This window comes from Mus musculus, chromosome 6 (genome assembly GCF_000001635.26).
Source record: "Mus musculus strain C57BL/6J chromosome 6, GRCm38.p6 C57BL/6J".
NCBI lineage: Eukaryota > Metazoa > Chordata > Mammalia > Rodentia > Muridae > Mus > Mus musculus.
In genome coordinates this window covers 50,220,358-50,240,659 of record NC_000072.6, presented here as the reverse complement: position 1 = coordinate 50,240,659, position 20,302 = coordinate 50,220,358, and the positions used below count along the sequence as shown (strand labels likewise).

General features: G+C 47.7%; 1 protein-coding gene across 5 annotated transcripts in view; it reads left to right on the top strand.

Annotated features, from left to right (window-relative positions):
• The window catches only part of Gsdme (gasdermin E), a 56,457-nt gene that overhangs the window by 23,198 nt on the left and 12,957 nt on the right, over window positions 1-20,302 (top strand). For 4 of the 5 annotated variants that reach the window (XR_003956235.1, XM_030255507.1, XM_006506402.4 and 1 more), the window contains 4 exons: window positions 11,203-11,374; window positions 13,261-13,381; window positions 17,760-17,924; window positions 19,544-19,671. Coding sequence is in view for 3 of the 5 variants with exons in the window: in XM_030255507.1 (XP_030111367.1) it covers window positions 11,203-11,374; window positions 13,261-13,381; window positions 17,760-17,924; window positions 19,544-19,671 (586 nt within the window). In the remaining 2 variants the exon portion in view is untranslated. Of the gene's footprint in view, window positions 1-11,202; window positions 11,375-13,260; window positions 13,382-17,759; window positions 17,925-19,543; window positions 19,676-20,302 lie in introns of all 5 variants that reach the window. The other variant, XR_001785156.2, reaches the window with a different exon arrangement.

The following is a 20,302-nucleotide window of genomic DNA, read 5'->3' as shown; positions in this document are numbered from 1 at the left end:
TGCTTAGTCATTTTGACCTTTCCGTCTCTCTGTGTGAGAAAGATAAGATGCCAGAGATGGATGCGTTCGAGCAGGCGTGGGAGGCAGTCCAGGCACTTGGAGAATCATGTGCAGTTAGCATCATGTCACAGCTTTAATTCTTCTTGCAATTTACAAACATGGAGCCATTTTCATCTTCACAACTGAGAGAGAGAGAGACAGACAGAGACAGACAGAGACAGAGAGAGACAGAGAGAGGTTTTTCACTACAGCCGTCCCTTTTTAACTTCAGGGGACATGGTCTAAGGTTTCCGATGTATGATAAAACAGCATAGCCTCAACCCCCTGTTGACTCTTTTTATCATACACACATGTGTGTGCACATGCACACAAATACAGTAAAGCTTGATTTATAAACCAGGCCTAGTAAAAGGTAAACTACTAGTAGGACAATTATACTGCAACCATATAACAGTCTGTTAGTAAGCACTGTAATTAAACTGTGACCCACTGCACAGTTATGCAAATGGCTCTCTTATGTGCTGCACCCATCCTTCTTAGAGTGATGGCCTTGATAGCAGCCTGTGTTATCAGAGGAAGTGAGATGAACAGCTGAGGACTTCCATGGCCACAACTTTGTAGTTCGATACTGACAAGATTAGCACTGTTTCTCCTTCACTGTTCCCAGGCGGGTTTGCCTTAATGTTGGTCATAGCACACACTCTTTATTTTCCTTACTGAGAACTTCCACTCCCCATCAAAGGAAGCATGCTAGAGCTTCTTTTTTTTGGTATATCCAAATTGTCATCATCAGTCTCCTTGGGGGGGGGGGTCATTGTTAAGTAAAATGGAAGTTACTTGAACACAACCATTGGGGCATCAAAAGCCGATTTGGTAGCTGAGGCTGTGTCTGGGTGACTCTTGAGTAAAGTAGCATATACATGGTGGATGCATTGTACAACGGATGATTCATAGCCCAGCTGTGTCTGCAGGATAGTTAGTCCTCATTCCTCACTCCTCAGAACAGCGACTATTTAGTGTGTTTGGATTGTAGTTGACTTCAGGTAACTGAAACCATGGAAAGAAGCAAGATGACTGTATGTTGGAAATGAGAATTCCTGGTCACAGGAGATGAGGTTTCTAGAACATTCTGTCTCTTGCTTTGGGTTGTTGTAGCTTGGGTCTAAGTCCATGCATTAAAAGCTAGGTTCCAAGACTGTGATGCTACTAGGCATGATGGGAGTTAGGTTATTGGAAGCATATCCTCGGGGGCTCTTTTGGGGACCTCTGTTCTTCCCTTTCTCACCTAACTTTCTGGCTCCCATGAGAGGACAGGATTCACCCACCACATACTGGTTCCATGTTATACTACACCAGTGATGGGGCCAAGCACCCATGGAGTGAAAGGGTGGAAGTCCTGAGCCGAAACACTACTACCCTCAAATCAGAATTTCCCTTCCTCCCTTTCTGCATGGAAGCTGATCTATTGCAGCTGTCTCTCACGGCAGACTGGAGGAAGGCTAACTCATGCAAGGGCCTTTCCATGGTTCCAATGTGGACCATCAGTGTGTTCTCAGTGCCCAGTGGGTGGCCACTTCAGGAGGAGCCACTGCTGCCAATATTCTGGGAGCCAAGCAGAAAGAAAACTTATTAAGGAGCAAATATGCATTAAGCTGTACATAGCCCAACTCAGGAGCAAGAGAGAAGGTGAGGGCAGAGTTTCAGATTGGGCAATGCAGAGTTGTGTGGAGATCTTATGTATCCCAATGACCTGTGTCCCTTGGGTCCTTGATCTGTGAGTTCTCTGCTTTGCACCTCTCTGAAATAAGGATGACAGTAACTTCATGAACAGTTGGGGTGTCTTGTTGCAAAGAATATTTCTTACCCCATGTAAGGAACCACTCTGAAGAAGAAGTCCTGCTTAGCCAAGAAGTTAGCTCAGCATTTGTGCTGACACCCCTGTTGGCATCCCTACCTGATGTTGTCTCAGCAGCCCGAGTTTTCTCAGTTGTAAATGTCAGCTTATGTTATAGACAACAAGGTCCAGGCATAGACAAATGACCTGTTACTTGTGACTCTTTTTAAAAGGGAAAAAAATCTCCCCAATACAGTGTATCCCGGGTTTCAATGGCCAGAATTGTTCCCCAGGTCTTAAGAAAAACGTAATGACTAAAATTAGCTGAGAGATAAATCAAAGCTCATGGCAGGACTGGACCTAGACCACCTCTCTGCACCCCACAGCTCTTCAGCACCTATACAAAATTGGTGTACTCTAAGGGTGTGGAGGGTCCTAGTTTGCCATGTGCAGAACACAACTCAGTGCCTTGGGAATAGAGACCTAGGACCTCCTCTCTCCTCTGGCTATCCTGGAGCTCACAGACCTTAGGAAATAGAAAGCAATGTCTCCAGGGAGGGGTAGGTAGGCAGATGAGAGGCAGCAGCAGGGCATTCTGGGACTGTAGGAGGCAGTTTCTGAAGTAAAAGCTTGGCCATGGGCTTGGTGCTGTGAGCCAGCCAAGAAGAGTCTGGTTATCAAAACCTCAGCAGGCTTCCTACGTGTGAAGTGTCAGCAGCCAGCCCTTGTTCATTTAAGGTGTTAACTTCCCTACCTGTTGTGCACCCACGTAGCTACCTCTTTAACTGTAGCTATAGCTAAAAAATCAGAGCCCTTTGGGAGGAGCACACTAACTACCATAGCTTTAACCATCAATATGATCTACATTTCTGTGGGCCTGCGACTCTTGCATTGACAGGCTCTTTGTTTTTGTTGAATAACTTTTTTCCTTCTGCCATTTGTGGTTTTTAAATTAAATTAAATTAATTTGGAGAATTTGCTACATGTACACTGTATTCACATAGTTTCTACTCCCTTCCCCCTCCAACTCCTCCCAAGGCCTTTTTAATTATTGTTGTTGTTGTGTGTGTGTGTGTACATAAATACAACCTGTTGAATCCATTTGGTGTTGCTAATGTGTATATATGTTCAAAGCTGACCACTTAGTAGGCTTATTTTAATGTCCCTGCCTTATTTCTGGGACAATGTCAAACATTAATTCAGTCCTTTAGCATTTCTGCACAATGAATTTGCCCTGTTGTCTCTTCCTGGATTTTAGAATTCTGTCAAGTCACTTGCCTTTAAAACAGTGTCAGAAGATGGGTGCTTGATGGAATTGCTGCTACTGCTGTCCCAGGGTCCTGTAACCTGCCTGTGTACGTTCTGTCTATGAACAGATATCACATTGCATCTGACTGCTCATGACTATATCCATTCATGCCTATGCAAACGTTGCCGATTGATCTCGGCTGTCTTGCTCCTCACTGCCCCCAGCCTACAGTCAGTTTTAGAATCTTTACTCCTGTGCCTGGCAGTCGTAGATATTGGATTAAGTAGGGTAGGTTCTCAACCTTACCCAGGGTTTCATGTATATATGTGCTCAAACATGTGCATGTGCATGTTCATGTGCATGTGTACGTGTGTGTGTGTGTGTGTGTGTGTGTGTGTGTGTGTGTGTGTGTATGCACGTGCATATGGAGTCTACATGTCAGTGTCAGGAGTCCCCCTTAGTCACTTCCATTGTTGCTGTTGTTGTTCTTGGGGTGCTCTCTGCTACATCTGCAGCTCATCAGTTCAGCTAGGTTGACTGGTCAAAGGGCCCAGAAATATTCCTGTGTTCCCCTCCCACCCCTGCTCCTACACCCCCATTTCCCTGCTCCCCAGGGCTAGGATGACACACGCAAGTCCTCATGATTGTACAACTTAACATTACCTTTAAAAAGCTTTGCAGTTTAGTGGGTTCTGTTCAGGGAACATGGCAGTGTAAGGGAGTGGTGGTTTCCAAAGGGCCTGGTCACTTTAGAATCTTACTGGGTCCTTCAACAATTCCTCTCTCTCTGATGTCTATGGTCAAGTGAGCATGAGCCCACCTTAACTCTCCCAGACTAAACCCATTTCCAGTGACCTGATGGGAGGTGGCAGCAGGAAGAGAATGTCAGGGAAACCTGGGTTCGATGCGTATTCTGACAGGTTGGCATGCTGGTTCTTAACTTTAAACGCTGTCAACTGGGCCAAAGCACAGTGGCCTAGGAACTTACATGTATATACATTAAGACAGGTGTTAGAGATGGAGACACAGTAGTTGTGCTTCTTTATGAAGTACATTGAAGATATTTAGTACATATAGCATAATGTAGGATATGCAAATCAGGGTTGACACACACAACTGTTTCTTCAAGCATGAAGCATTGCATACTCTCTAAGTCATTTCTAAGTATGTCAATAGATTACAGTGTTTTAATAGTGTGTTTGTGTATGTGTGTGTGTGTGTGTGTGTGTGTGCGTGCGTGCCACATGTATGTACACTATGGTGGGTGCCCCTGGATGCCAGGAGAGGTGGTCAGAACCCCTGAAGCTTGAATTGCAGGAAGCTGTGAGGGCCCAACATGGATGCTGAGAACAAAATTCAAATCGTCGGCAAGGGCAGCATGCTGAGGCAGCTCTCCAGCCTTTGGATCCCTTTCTATCCCCAGTGACTACAACCGCATTCTGTTCCCATGAGGGTGGCTTGGAGTCACCACAAGTCAATGAGGACATGCAGCATTTGTCTTTCTGGGTTGGGCTAATTTGGCTTAATGTGTTGTCCTCTAGTTAACATCTATGCTGGTGCAAATGACATGGTTTCACTTTATAACCAAATACTCTTCCATGTCTTCCATTCATGGATAGATCTCAGCTGCTTTAAATCCTCACCTGTTAGAAGTGGGCTGTGCTGGCTTGTCTTTAGTTGTCATCAATACTACTGTAATAAGCGTGGAGGTGCAAGAATCTTCCCCCTTCCTTGGATAGCAGCTGAGCTATTGGATACTATAACGTTTTTAGTTTCCCACAATGTCTGTAATAACTTATATCCCCTCAGCTGTGCATGAGACCATTCTCCATCTCAACTGAATTGGCTGTGTTTTGCCTGACAATGACCACTTCACTAGGGGTAATGTGTTTCCCCGGATGAGGGAGACTAAGCGTTTATTCATAGGTTTGATAACGTTCTCTCTGTTTGGCTTTACAGCCCATTTTTAAATTGCATTGTTTTGTGGTACTCAGCTTCTGACCTCCTGTGTATTCTGGATGTGGCTCCCAGTGAAAGTACAGCTGACAGAGACTCCTCACACGCTAGGCTACTGCTCTCCTTGGCTTTATAGGTGCTGCTTAGTCTGACAGAGACCTGCATGTCTCCTCCTTTTGTCTGGGCTTTTGGAGTCTTGTTTAAACCCAGCCAGTTTCTTTACTGACCAAGGTCTTGAGGGTTTCCCTGTCTCCTTGCTGTCAGAGTTTGAGGCTTATTATCAGGACTCGGTCCATTGTCAGTTGACTTACACAGGGAGAGAAGGGGATTGAATTTTTTTCTTTGCATATGTATAACTAATTTTGTCAGCAAGTTAACAAAGACAGTCTTCTCTATTGTATATTCTTCTATTGTATATTCTTGGCACCTTTGCTGAAAATCAGGTGGCTGCTTGATTATAGATTAATTTCTGTGCTCCATGGGTCTTTGTGTTGGGTTGTCAGCAAACACCATGATGTTAGAATAGCTATAGCTTTATAGTTAGTGAATTAGATGGCTGGTTCCTGCATCTGTCCACCCTGGATCTCGTAGGCCAGGCTAGATGAAATGTATTGGGTAGCTCAGGTGGGCCTTGAACTCAGTCCTCTGGCCTCAGCTTCCCAAGTATGGTTTTGCAGGTGTGCATACCCCCAGCTGTGTAGTGCATTTTTGATGGACGTGTTTTCTTCAAGATTGCTTTGATTATTCTTGGACTTACACAAACATTAGTTGTGTTTTTTCCTAGTTCTGTGAAGAAGAGTCTCACACATGCTGGCTTAGAACTCACTGTGCAGCTCAGGCTGACCTTAAATTTGTGGCACTTTTTCTGGCCTGGCTGCCCATGAGTTGAGATTACAGGTGCAAGCCATCACCCTTGGCTGGATGGGACTGCTTTCTTAATTTCTAATTTCTGTGCCAGAACGTCTACTATTGTGCTATAAAAAAAAATGGTGCTAGCTTTTGTGTATTGGCTTTTTTTGGCTTGTTACTTTACTCGATTTGTTTGTAGGTTCTAACAGGTTTTTATTTTTTATTTTTTTAAATTGATATTTTAGTTCAATATACAAAGTGATGGGCTTCATCTGGCAGCTGCTTGGTAGTTCGGTTTATCTCCACATAAACTCACACCATCTGCACAAATGTCTAATTTAACGTGTCTTCTCTTCCTCTTGCTCAGTTGCTACTGCTAAGACTTCAACACCACATTAGCTAGGAGTGTAGCGTGGGCATCCTTGCCTTGCTCCTGATCTCGGAGGAAAAGCAGGGAGCTTTTCCCTAGCCAGTGTGCATGGCTGTGGGCTTTCCACCTATCGTGTTCACTCTCTTGAGGTATGCTCCATCTACACCCAGTCTGTAGAGAATTTCTCTTTGCATACGGGCTGTTGAAGAAGCTTTTTGTAGGGACAGCGTTATTTTTTCAAGGCATGGGAAATGACAAGTTCCATTGGATTGATGTTCTTGCGTTGGCTGGATTGCCTTTGTGATTTTGCTGGTTTTGCCTGATGCCAGTATGCCTATGGGGGCTCTAGTAGTAGAGACTGTAGGGGCTCATGAAGGTCCTTTTGTGTCTCTGTGGAGGACATGAGGTGTCATAAGAACATAAGGACACAAGATCTGTATCTTCAGGCTCCACAGAGCCAAGCCCTGATGGCGCTGGGACTGTGATGGCAGCTGCCATCTTGGAGGTATGAGAGTCAGTTCTCTGCAGATCCCTCAGAGTAAGTGCAGGTGGTTGACACCAATGGCAGTGATACCTGTAGCCATGACCCCTGTAGGTGACATAGGATTCTCAGGACAGACATGGGAAATGGTTCAGACTGGGCCACTAGCAGACACATGGTAGCGTGGGAATGCCTTCAGCTCTACAGGGTGGGCCCTGGTGCTGCTGTATATATTGTATATATTGGTGAGTCTACTCTACTACAAACTGTGGTTTGAGGGTTTGGAAGACAAAGGGGGCCTTCCTAAGGTCCAGTGGGGTGATTCAGTTGGTGTTTGTGTTTGTGGCATTGGTAGCCGTGTTCATGGAGTTTAGGGACTAGATGTATTTTTCCAGACTCCAGAAGTGGCAATGGCATTGTCCCAGTCCTTCTTTGCGAGAAAGCCAGGGATTATGGTCCTTAGCAGTGTTGGTCCATGTGCAGGTTAAATGTGTGGAAAGACCTTTCCTGGGCTCCTCGGATGGAGCAGGCATGGTCCTGGAACTCATGGCTTTAGTATTTAGAACTCATTTGGTATTTGAAGGCTGGTTAGCAAGTCTGTAGGTCACACAGAGCAGGCATGGGTGGATATACAGCTTACCACACTGGTAGAGGCTGTGGGAGATGAGGAATGCTGATAGGCTGTCCCACAGTCCTTTGAGATGAAGCTGGTTAATGCTGGAGCTTTTTGCACCAGCAGGTGGGGCTCTATGGTGAATACCAGGCAAGTGCAGGTGTGGCCAGGTAGTGGCAGGGTCGAGAGTCACTGGTACTCACATTTCTAGAACTGCAGATAAGAGCTGGGACCCTTTTCAGCTCCCAGTGCAGTCCCAAAGTTGTACCATGTGGTGGGGCACCAGGTATATTTCCTGTGTAGAAACTAGAAGTGGATGTCAGCTTGTTGCTATGGCAGCTGCTGCTCCCAAGGGCCTGGACTTCTAAGAGGCTGGATTCCAAGCTGTCTAAGCATCTAGCATGACAGTTGCAACTTGGATTCTGGAGGTTGTAGGAACACACAGTAGGTTCTTTTCCTCTTAGACACTCAGCTCCTCACACCAGATACAAAGCTCCTAAGGTTCCATGAGAGTGCCATCGCAGTGGCAGGCTCTGTGCTCACTCTAACCCGGTACTGTTGCTCCTCTTCTCATCCCCCCCCCCCAATCCACCTCATTCTCCTTTCCTTTCTCTTTAGCTTTCTTCCATTTGTCTTACTCTATAGCTAAGGCTGGCCTAAAACTCACTATGAGCCCAGGCTGGCCTTAAATTTATAGTAATCCTTCTGCCTCAGCTTCCTTGGTGCTGGGATTACACAGGCATCTGCCCCCACACTGGCACATTCACCCAGCGTTATTTAGGTCCCCATTGCTTCTTCATTGCATCCAGAGCTGTGTGTCGTAGTTTCCTCTCAGAGTTCATTGCCCCTTTTATGTTTGAAAATAATTTCCTTTTATCTCTGTGTGTGTGTCTGTGTGCGCGCGTGTGCACGTGCAAGCCGGTGTGAGTTCATGCGCTCCATGTGTGTGGGTGCTTGTGGGAGCCAGTGATGGGCATCGCATGCTCCAGACCTGCAGTTCACAACTACCTGCAGTGGTGGTGAGCTGCCATGTGGGTGCTTCTGGGAACTGAACCTGGGTCCTCTATAGGAGCAGCCAGTGCTTCTCCATACTGAGCCATGTCTCTAGCATGTTCTTTTCAGTTTAATGGGTTATATGAGCTGACTTCAATCCTACATGTTCTCTGGTGTTCATCTCCTTTTCCTATCATACTTTGCAGAATTTGGCTTTCTGTTTAAGCATCTTTTCACGGACTTTGTCCAGTTCTGGTCCAGTGATTGTGAATGTCCGCAGAGACAGCTATACCCTCGGCCTTTCCCATCCATGCACTTGGTCAGTGTAGGCGACATACTTCTTTCTTTAAGTCTGTACTGCTACACTAATTTGCTGACCTTGATAAGCTCCTAAAGCACCCTGGACTTCATCATCTTTTGGGTGGGTGTGGCTGGAACATTGAACTTCTCTCAGCCTTCTCTCTCTCCTTTTCTGTCCTCCCTCCCTTCCTCTATACCTCTTTTTCTGACTTACACACACACATACCTGAAAGCACTCGTACATCATTAAAGCAAATAGACAAGGAAGAAACAGATGGAATTTACACATTCATTTATCCACAGAATGTTCCCTGAGTCTGTTCTGGGTGCTCAGTGCTGATCTGGCCCTGAGATCAGCAGAACATGGTAGGCATGGTCCTCAGCTCCATGGAGCTTCTACTCTAGGCTGATGGTGCTGGCAATGAACGAAGAAAAGAAAGCCAGAGACAAGGTGGTGTGTAAGTGTGCCCGTCACTTCAGGTGGGCCTTGGGGACAGAGTACCACTCTCAAAGCGTACGGAGCCCAGCTGCCTGAGGATATGATGAACATGTCTAAGATAGGGTGGGTAGGGATGAAGTGCCAGGGCTTTGACTGGGCATTTCATGGCTTCTTGAAGGCATAGAGGAAAGGCTTGAAGGTGATGGTAGTAGATTAGCAGGCAAGGACATGGTCATAGGGTTGTAGAACCTGGGTGAACAGTTGAGGCAGAGCCCTCGAAGGCTTTTCAGTAAGTGAGTAATATAGGAATCTACCTCTGACCCAGTTAAATGGTCCACAGTTCCCAGGAACTGCACATATAGAGGTTTTGTTCTATAGACCTTATTGGGACATTGGTTGGAATGTTTTATGGCATGCCCTTGGTGTGGCATAAGATGACTGCTCACTACCCCTTCAAACAACCCCTGTTGAGGGTGTTGTTACCAACAGCTATCCATGAAAAGCAACCATGTGAATTCAGGTGACCTAATTCCTTGCAGGTTGGCCAGGAAGGGGAGGGAAGCACCCAGCTCCCTGTCCATATTTATTCCTGGAATTAGCCTAACAGTTAATTCATCAGTCAATCAATCTATCTACTTTTGTAACTATGTGGTGTGTACACGTTTGTATTTGCATACATGTGTGTACAGATACACATACAGAGTGGGTGTGCATGTAGGCGGAGACTGGAAGTTGACATCAGGTGTCTTCCATGATCACCTAACACTGTTTTGGAAGCAGTCTCTCAGTGAACTTGGAGCCCACTGATTTGGCTGACCTGGCTAGCCAGCTAACTCCAAGGGTCCTCTTGTCCCTGCTTCTCCAGATCTGAGATTACAGACATGCACTACCGTGGGCATTCTACACTGGTGCTGGGCTCCAACCTAGTCATGCTTTCCCAGTACAGCCATCCCATCTTCCACCTCCCAGCCTCAGTTCTCCAGTTTTCACTATCATTGTGAATTTATCTATTCTAGGTCATTCCTGAATATGGAATCTTATAGTATTTGTCCCTTTTTGGTGGCTGATTTTGCTTAGTATGAGTGTTCAAGTTGTTTTTTTTTTTTTCATGTTGTAGCATATGTTAGAGCTGACTCCTCCCATGGTGACCAGTCCCATGTCATAGATAAATCACTAATGTATCACTATTTATATTTTTATGGGCTGGTTAGTGCCCTGGCCAGTTACTTTGTCCACTTCAGGGTTGCTTCCAAAAACCTGGGAACCCTAAGTTTTCCTAGGACGGACCACCTTCCCCTTTGTGGCCAGGGAGGGTGAGCCTGCAGGTGACCAACCTCGGATGTCTTGGAAGCAAAGGATGAGTCTCTTGTTTCCATGCCGACTGCAGCTGGGATCTGGTGATTTTCCTGCCCTCCCATGGCCATGGGAGGGTTATGGGATGTTAACTGGGGTCTCTAGGGAGCTTATCTCATCATTGGCTTAAGCATCTATGTATAGCTGGAACTGTGGCCTGACCTTGAAATTATACAGAATTTTAAGTGGCTCGGGACCAATTATTCACATTGGGGTCTCAGCTGGGTGGCCCGGGGCAATCTCTGTGATAGAAACCCCACAGAGGTTATACATTCTTTCTGTGGTCCCATCAGGGTTCCAGTCTGATCTCCCGCCACAGCCTGTGCATTAACCTGTGCCTCTCCCCTGTGAGAAGCTACTGTGCCTCTCAGCAGAACCACCCTGTGCTTCCGAAAAGGGCAGATGGCTGCCATGATGTCTGCCACCCTTCTACTCAACTCAGCCTCACACAGACGTCTGGGTGGCAGCTGTCCTAGAGCATGGCTTTCCGTTGTTCTTCACTGAAACCAGTGTGAATGTTGGGGACTTTGTGATTAAGGGTATAATTCCTTGGCACTTCTTCCAGTGTCCAGCCTGTCCCTCAGCTGGTCTGAGTGGCCTCAGGAGAGCTTGGCAGAAGGCATTCTAGGTAACCTGCCTCTGCTCGCATCACCAGGGAATTAATGAGCTCTACTGTTCCCTCTTCTAGCTGCAAGAGGATATTCTGGTCCCTGCCTTGGTCTCCCCGAAGGCACAGGGTTACTCATGACCAATTTTCTCTTTCAGAACAGTTAATATGGACAACCTGGTACTTCAGCAGGTGCTAGAGAGCAGGAACGAGGTCCTGTGTGTGCTGACGCAGAAGATCATGACCACGCAGAAGTGCGTGATTTCTGAGCATGTGCAGTCGGAGGAGACGTGTGGAGGCATGGTGGGGATCCAGACCAAGACTATACAGGTGCCACACCTCGGCATGGAGAACTTTCCCACGGGCCCCTTTTCAGGTGTCTTCCTCAGTCAGAACTCTTCCTGTATAGAGTTAGGAATGGGACGGACTCACGCTGGCTCTAGTAAACAGGACATCCCTGGATCATATAACTAAACTCTTTGAGGCATCTGGCCTCATCACTGCGGGGCTTGAAGATACTGTGAGCCACCCTCCTTTCCAGACAGCCGAGGTTTCTTCCTCTTGGAGCTGGTGGCTCCAGGCTTTCTTCAGGCTTATTAGAACACAGAGAAAGTGTGCTCCCGGTCTAACTCTCACCAGATCATGTTGGCTGTGTCTATTTCTCAGTTTGTGGCAATGGAACTCTAGTGGCCCAACACTGCCCTTTATGGAAGTAGAGTGCTTCCAAGGAAATTTAGTCAGACACTAGCCAGGCCAGGAACAAGAGAATCTGTCTGTCTGTCTGTCTGTCTGTCTGTCTGTCTGTTGTTTACCATTTCTTCCATATCCAAGCTGATCCTGGGGTGTTCTAAAATGAGAGAAGTAGGTGGCCATCTGCTTAAACCGCTTCCCCTCAGCTGGCCACAGGGCTTGTAATCTTGGTAGCACTGGCTTTTCCTAGAAGACTCAGGAGGGCTGTATGTATTTGACAGTGGGCTGGCTGAGACATGGATGTAAGCGAGGAAAGGGGGACCTGATGCGGGTGACTACAGCTGGCCCTGCTGATACTTCTGCCCATGGTCACCACCTGCGAGTTGGAGCCCAGCTGCTGCTACTCCTTGATTCAAAGCAAATGCTTGGACCAGGGGCAGATGGCTAAGCTGTGTTGTCTGTCTACAGTGTTTGGCCAACAAATAGATCTCCAGCTTCCTGTCCCTGGGGTACTGCAGGAAGGGCTCTTTCCTGCTTGACAGCCCAGCCCTGCCCATCCATCTTCGTCTTGTCTATTTCCCAGAGCCTTTCCTATGGCCTTGCCATGCTGGCTTTGTGCACAGAGCACCATCCATGAGTGTGCGAATGGCTCAGTGAGGGCTTCCCAGGCCGGCTTTAATCCTGTTGGGATTCACTGAGATTTCAAAGTTGTTACTTGAGCCCGGAGAAGGAACTGGAAATGGGTCTTATTTATCTTCTTTGCAGTTGTGCCTCACTTAGCTGTGCTCTGAGTTACACAGCACTTGGTGATGCTGGTGGCAGTCATGTCACACTGCAGAATAACTTACACAGTCCTGGATGTCTGCAGAGATTCGTGGTATACCCGAGGGATGCAGTGAACCCGAGATGCATGAAGCTACTGCCGGCCTAACTCAGCACACAGTTTCCTTCCTTCCTCCCTTCCTTCCTTCCTTCCTTCCTTCCTTCCTTCCTTCCTTCCTCCCTTCCTTCCTTCCTTCCTTCCTTCCTTCCTTCCTTCCTTCCTTCCTTCCTTCCTTCCTTCCTTCTTATAAAAACTATAATCTAAAATGCTCGAAAATGTAATGTTAAAGATCTAGTCTAGTGTATATGAGCCGATGGCATAGTCATTTATAATGATCTGGTATTCCGTGCTGACAGTGACTGTAGATGCACAGGGACCTGTTAGCAGCATCACCACAGACGTGAGCGATGCCTTCTGCCGTGATGGTAGACTGCACATGATGGCATTAGGAGATAGGAACATTTTGGTTCCATTAATCACAGCACTGTGGGACCACAGTGGTGTAATATGGTATGTTGTTGCCAAAGCATAGTTCTGCTATGTAGCTTCCTACCCTCTGCTCTGGCATCTTAGCCATGCCACCCAATACTAGTGCCAGCTGTCTCTCCCTCCTTCCTTAGCTTTGTGGATATTTCCCAGCATTCCTAGGAGGCTGGACATAGAGTGCCTGAGTATACAAGCGTCAACATGCTCTTGCCCATAGGTGTCAGCAACGGAGGATGGGACGGTCACCACGGACACCAATGTAGTGCTGGAGATCCCTGCTGCCACCACCATTGCCTATGGCATCATGGAGCTGTTTGTGAAACAAGATGGCCAGTTTGGTGAGTCCTCATGATGTATGCCCTGGTAGAAAGAGAGAGGACGGGGTAGCGGAGTGTCTAGGATCTGACTCTGGGCAGTAGGAGCCCCTGGGGAGTTGGGTGAGGGGAGCCAGGGGCTTCATTCACCTCCCGCTTCTCAGTGTCACTGAGCATGGGAAGAACATTGGCTCTGCAGCCACCCAGAGCTCCTGTAAAGCTGTTGAGTCCTGGGTAGTTCCTAGTCTCAGCTAGCTTAACCCCACACAGGACCCACCAGGGACTCTCATTCACCGTCCGAGCAGGTATCCTGTGGTGCTTTATATGAAAAATGTCCTCCACAGTCTTGAACATTTGTTCTTCAATTGGTGGTGAGGTTTAAAGGGTGTGGCCATGTTGGATGGATGTCTCTGGAAGTGGGCTGAGAGAGTTTAAAGACTTACTTCACTATCAGCTCCCCCTACTTTATGCTTCCAGTCAAGGATGTGAGCTCTCAGCATCCTGTTCTTGCCATCCTGTCTGCTGCTTCCCCAACATGTTGGCCTTCTAGCCCTCTAGCCCTGTAAGCTCCAACAAGTCCTTTCTTCTGTAAGTTGCCATGGTACTTTATCATGGCAAGAAAAAAGTAACTTTGTGGGGCCTTAACATGGGGAAAATTCAACAGCTTTACAGGAGGTCTGGATGGCTGCAGAGCCAATGCTCCTCCCATCACTCAGAACACAGGGGTGGTGGCTATATTCTCAGTGCAGCTAGTTTGGAGAGAGAGAGAGAGAGAGAGAGAGAGAGAGAGAGAGAGAGAGAGAACAGAGAAAGAGAGGGGGAGAGAGGACAGAGAAAAGACAGACAGAGAGAAGAGAGATAGAGAGAGACAGAGAAGGAGACAGATAGAGGGAGAGGGGACAGAAAGAAAGACAGACAGACAGACAGAGAGAGAGAGAGAGTTAGTTGATGAGGATGACCTCGAACTAACTCCTTATCCCCCTGCCTCTAGCTCTAAATACTGGAATCACAGGCTTACATTCCACACTCAGACACCCTCTATTACTTTCTTCTTTGCCTCCTTCTTTTCCTTCCTCCCTCCCTCCCTCTTCCTTCCCTCCTTTCTTCTCCTTCCTTTCTTCTTCTTCTGTTCTCCCCCTAACACACCTGAAGGTGATCGGATTGTGTCTGTTGTTGGTCAGTGCCACCTGTACAGCTCGGTCCGGGCAGATCCTTCGGGGCCTCTCAGGCAGAGCTGACAGAAGTGTCATTCCGTGACTTTCCCCTGCTTTCTTGAGGCTCAGTTGGTGAACACCAAGAGCACTATACTATGATAGAATAGTCACTGTAATTAACAACCACCAAACTAATTTACCCAGCCAGCACGTCACATAATTGGCATTTGGGGTGGGTGTGGGGGCTCCTACATTTAGGTTATATTAGTTTTAGTTGAGAGTTTTACTCTAAATCTATTTGTGTGTGTGTGTGTGTGTGTGTGTGTGTGTGTGTGTGTGTGTGTGCGCGCGCGCGCGCATGTTATGGCCTGCTTGTGGAGGTCAGAGGACAACCTATAGGAGTCAGGTTTCTTCTTCCACTGTGTGGGTCCTGGGTATCCAACTTACATTGTTAGGCTTGGTGGCAGTCACTTTATCCACTGGGCCACTTTACTGTCCCACACTTGTCGAGCATTCAGTAACTTCACAGACTAAAGTCTACAGGACCCTGGTAACCACAGCCAAGTCTGCTTCCTCCTACCCAGCTGAGACTGTGCGCCCTGTCTGCCCCGCCCCATCCCCACCCACAGAGAACAGAATGGCTGCTCTGCATTCCTTCTGGGAGAGCATCATCCTTTAGAGTTGGTGTGAGCAAGGGAGCATGGTGCTTGCCTTTCTGTGTCTGATTCATGTTCCCCACACACAACATCTCCTGTGTTCGTCCATGTTTCCTACATGATAGGATTTTATTTATTCAGTGGCTAAGTCATATTCCTTTATGGAAATGGGCCATGTTTTCTTGACCTGTTCAACTGTGGTTGAGCTTATTCTGAGTCAGATATCAACATAGCATTGCTGCCACGGCGGGGCTGTCTTGGTTTATTTTGTTGTTATTGGTTTTAGATGATTGTATTTTCTGTGTATGTTTGGCTCGTGTGCACCACCCATGTGCCTGGAATCTGAGGATTGCACAGGAGAGTGCATCGCATCTCCTGCAACTGGAGTTAGGGATAGTTGAGAGCAATCCATTGGGTACTGGGGAACCACACTCAGGTTCTATGGAAGAGCAGCCACTGTTCCTAACTGCTGAGCCAGCTCTCTAGTCCCATCAGCCTTGTCTTGAAGGAGTGAATTCAGACAAGAGATAGACCCATTTGTGCAGATGCTCACTTAACAAAGCAACAGAAAAGCAGAGCAAAGCAAACCCTGCAGGGGTAGGAGCAGGTGTCCCTGGGTGGGAGCCGGTCCAGGGGTGCTGTGGGTGGGCTTTGCACAAGGTTTTTGTTTTTGTTTTTGTTTTTGTTTTTTGTTTTTTGTTTTTTGTTTTTTGTTTTTTGTTTTTGTTTTTTTGAGACAGGGTTTCTCTGTGTAGGCCTGGCTGTCCTGGAATTCACTCTATAGACCAGGCTGGCCTCGAACTCAGAAATCCGCCTGCCTCTGCCTCCCAAGTGCCGGGATTAAAGGCGTGTGCCACCAACGCGCGGCTTGCACAAGGTTTTATGAATATTCTGTAAGTGGTGTATTTCTGAGGTCCCAAATCACAGTGGACCAGAGCTTCCTCTTGAGGTATTTCTTCCCATAATTCCTACAGAAGGGGGGCAGGCTGTCAAAACCATAATGCTAGTGATGTTGTGACCTTGAGGAAGCTGATATAGATGAATGTCCTCTTGCCTCCCTTCGGCTGACATAGGAAGGAAATACTGACCTACTTCAGCTTCAAGGATGTTTATGAACAAAGGACCTTCCAGCTGTGAGGATGGGGTGGGAGACATGGCTACTAAGATGTGGGCACATTCTCCTAGGTGACCTCACAGCTAAGTCCTTCTCTGAGGTGGTCTGGGGTGGTCGCCATCCTGGACTAGATGATGGCTCTTTAGAAGCAGTCTTTTTCTCACTTTATTCTGTTGCAGTTAGACCCAGGATATGCAAAAGGACCTCAGCACCTTGCATGCAGTCCAGGAGGGACAGACAGGGTTGCTTGGTAGGATCCAGCCAGAGCCCGCTAAGACTTGCTCTGTGGTTTCTCTCATAGCCCCCTCCTTTCTCTCCCTGGTCAGTTTGTATCTCATGCTCAGCTATGGTTCTTTTCCGTCTCATTCCCAGGACTCCCATCTCCACCGTTTAATCCTAGCATCCATGTTTAACCCATGGCTGCCTCATCCTAGGACAAGCTTTGCCTTGCAGAAGTGTCCCTAACTTGCTCTCTCATCACCTACCCCACTGTCACTGTCTCCCAAAGTTAATCCTCTGGGAAACACCCTGCCATCCCTGAGCCCTGGGCCCCACTGCCCCTCTTGTCTAGGGTGTCTCCTGGCCCAGAGAAATCCTGCTGTAAGGTGGCTGTTTGAGCTCTTGCTTCAGTCAGGAATCGGTCTCTGGGTCTTCTTTTTTACCATAATGACATTAGCACGTGAAACCCAAAATATTTTACAGGGATTTGAGGGAACGGAAGATAAAAATCTAGGATTTCCTGGTCCACCTCTGAAGGGGTAACACACCCCCAGGGAGAGGTGTCTTTCCTGTGCTCAACAAAAGGTGACTCCTCATCTCAGAAGACAAGGACACAGAGGGACCCCAAAGGCCCTCCTAAGCTTGCTGTAGTGCAGGACAAGTCTGTCAGCCACTCTATGCCTGATCAGACCTAGTGTAAGAGCCCTCAAGTGAGCAGACATGGTGGCATGTGTCTGTAATCCCAGCACGTGTGAGGCTGAGGCAGGAGGATCTGGGGTTAGAGATGAGCCTGGGCTACATAGTAAGACTCTATTAGTTATTTTTCTGTTGCTGTGACAAAGTACTGTGACCAAAGGCAACTCAAGGAAGAGTTCAATTTGGCTTATGGTTTCTGGGAGAGAAGAGTCGGCCATGGAGGGGCAGAGGCACGTCAGCAAGTGGCAGGCATGTGAGCGGGAGCAGGAAGCTGAGATCACACAGGGTGACAGTAGCTCAAAGGCTGTAACTCAGAGCCCTCCCGCAGTGACTTACTTCCTCTAGCAGGACTGTACCTTCCAAAAAATGCCACTAAACTGGCGACTAAACACTCAAAAGCTGAGTCTATGGGAGATATTTCTCATTCAAACCACTAGACTCAGTCTCAAAAACTGATGCAAAGAAGCAAAAGCCCTTTTGTGTGTCTCCTGACACAGTGTGAGGTAGGTAACGATGAGTCTGAGGTGATCAGTGCCTGGCTTGGGCTTTTCTCTCCACTACAGAATTCTGCCTCCTCCAAGGGAAACATGGTGGCTTCGAGCATGAGAGGAAACTAGACTCTGTCTACTTGGACCCCCTGGCCTACAGAGAGTTCGCCTTTCTGGACATGCTGGATGGGGGTCAAGGGATCTCTTCGCAGGACGGGCCCCTACGAGTTGTAAAACAAGGTATTGCCTGTGGTTACGGCCAGATGGAGAAGTGGACTCTCTCCCAAGGGGTGATCCCCTGGGGCCTTCAGGATCCCCTTGGATCTTTGGGTGGGCCCAGTCTTGGGTGTTGTGTTTTAGAGAATCGAGATCCTAGGACTCAAGGTGGGAGGCCAAGGAGTGCAGTGGTCAGGGGCCTGACAGTTTTCTTTCCCCGTTTGGGACCTGTGGTCTGAGAATGGTCAGCAATGAGCAGAGCTAGAGCCCCCAGGATCTGTTATCAGCCTTGATACATTCCAGGCTTCACGGCATGGCAGGCTGCTGTTTGTAACAGCCATTGAGGCTTCCCACCCACATGGCTGGCGGAGGGCTGTAGCTCTGAACTATTGAGCAAACTCAATAGCAGTTTGCTTTGCTCCTCATAGCTTGTTACTTTAGGGTTTTTGTTTTGTTTTGTTTTGTTTTGTTTTGTTTTGCTGGGTTCAGGAGAGTGTGTGTGTGGGGGGAGCTGGGCTAGAAAAGGGGAGGAGCTTAGGAGAAACCAGGGCTGGCTCAAATTATGCTCTACCATGTAAAGCAATTCCTCCCTGGAATTCAGCAACTCTCTAACCAGAGGATGCTGCTCCTGGCACAGTGTTAGAGGAAAGGGTGATGGAGACCCAGGGTTAGGGTAGCTTTTCCCTGGGATAAGAGTTAACTAAACTTGGGGCCTCTACTTGCAGTTGTGCTGCAGAAATGTGAGGCCACAGCTCCTTTTCTCACTGCACCAAGCTGAGTCAGCCACCCTCATTGGCCAGAGTTCCCTGGGCAGCTGAGGATGGTGGTCAGGTATAGCAGCAGGAGTGCGCTTGTGTTTGAGCCCTCAGATTCTAGGATAACCAGGATGGCTTCTCTCTTCAGGCAAGGACTGATAAAGATGGAATTGTATTCCACAGGAGATTTTGAAGATGTGGCTCAGAAGTTCTAGAAGTATCTAGCCTGTAGGGTGTTCAGCAATTATTTCCTAGACCTCCATCAGCAAGGCTGTGTAGCATCAGTGCGCAGCCCTCAGTAGGAAAGCACCATCCCAGTCCTTCTTTTCTGGCTTAATTTACTAGGAGCTTTTGACTGTCCTCAGGAAAGAGGATTGCAGGGGACAGGCTCCTGCAGAGGATGCGAGTGGCATAGCAAAGTGCACCCTGAGCTCATCTTGAATAGGAGTGAAAGGCACAGGGAGGGAAGTGGAAGCCATGCTTGCCATGAATGCAGAGTGCTGGCCCTTTGAACATGCATTGAAAACAAAAGCATGCCAGGTTGTAGTGCATGTCTGGACACGGCTGGGAAGGATGTGTTTGGAGACCAGTATGGCTTAGGCTTAGTGATTCTGCCTTGAGAATTCACTGTTATAGATAGAACCCAAGTGGCTTCCAGGTTAAGTCTAGCACTGCACAGGTAGAAAAGAAGGTGAGGTCTGGGATGTCAAAGTGGACTTCCCTGTCCCCCTTTCCTTTCCTGTAGTTTCCCTGGTTGTTGAATGTCACTCGGGGTGCCCTGAATGTCCAAGACTCATAGCCAGTTCTGAACATGGAGTCCTTTGGAAGGAACTGGTGACTGAGAGGCAGGGTGTGTGCATGGCCTGATTGCATCTGCTCTGCTTTCAGCAACCCTGCACCTAGAGAGGAGTTTCCATCCCTTTGCGGTGTTACCTGCCCAGCAGCAGAGGGCGCTGTTCTGTGTCCTGCAGAAAATCCTGTTTGATGAAGAACTCCTTCGGGCCCTGGAGCAAGTGGTAGGTGGGTAGGCGGGGGTTATGGATTTGGGTTTGTACCTGGTTGCTCCGAAAATATGCACAGGCTAGACCCCTCAGGACAGGTTTTGGGGTAGTTTGAAATTAAGTTTCACCACTTCCCTTTAGCCCTAAAACTTGAAGCTGCCATCAAGCGGGAAGGGATGAGTGACTTTCTTAGAGCTATAAAGATGACCACAGGCTTGGTGCTTAATATCAGAAATTAATCTCTTACATATCTGGAGGGCAGAATTCAGAGTTGCCAGTGGCAGTAGGGATATACCCCTCTGAAAGCTCTAGAGAACCCTTGTTGCCTGCAGTTTCTGGTGGCTCTTGGCATTCTGTGGCTGGTGGCTTATCTCGGTCATGTCTTCCCTAGCCTGTTGGGTCTTCTCTAGACACAGAACTCATTACTGATCACCATTACTGGATATAGACTTCTCTTACTTGAGACTCTCACCTTAATTACACCTGCAAAGACTCATTGCACATAAGGCTTCATTCTGAGACTGCAGGTGGGCATGGATTCAGCTCACAGTGAAGGGGCTGTGTGGCAGAGCCTGTCAACCTGTCCCATTTAGAACACAGACAAGGAGGTGTTTATTGATTTGTTTTACAACAGCCAGATTTTGAG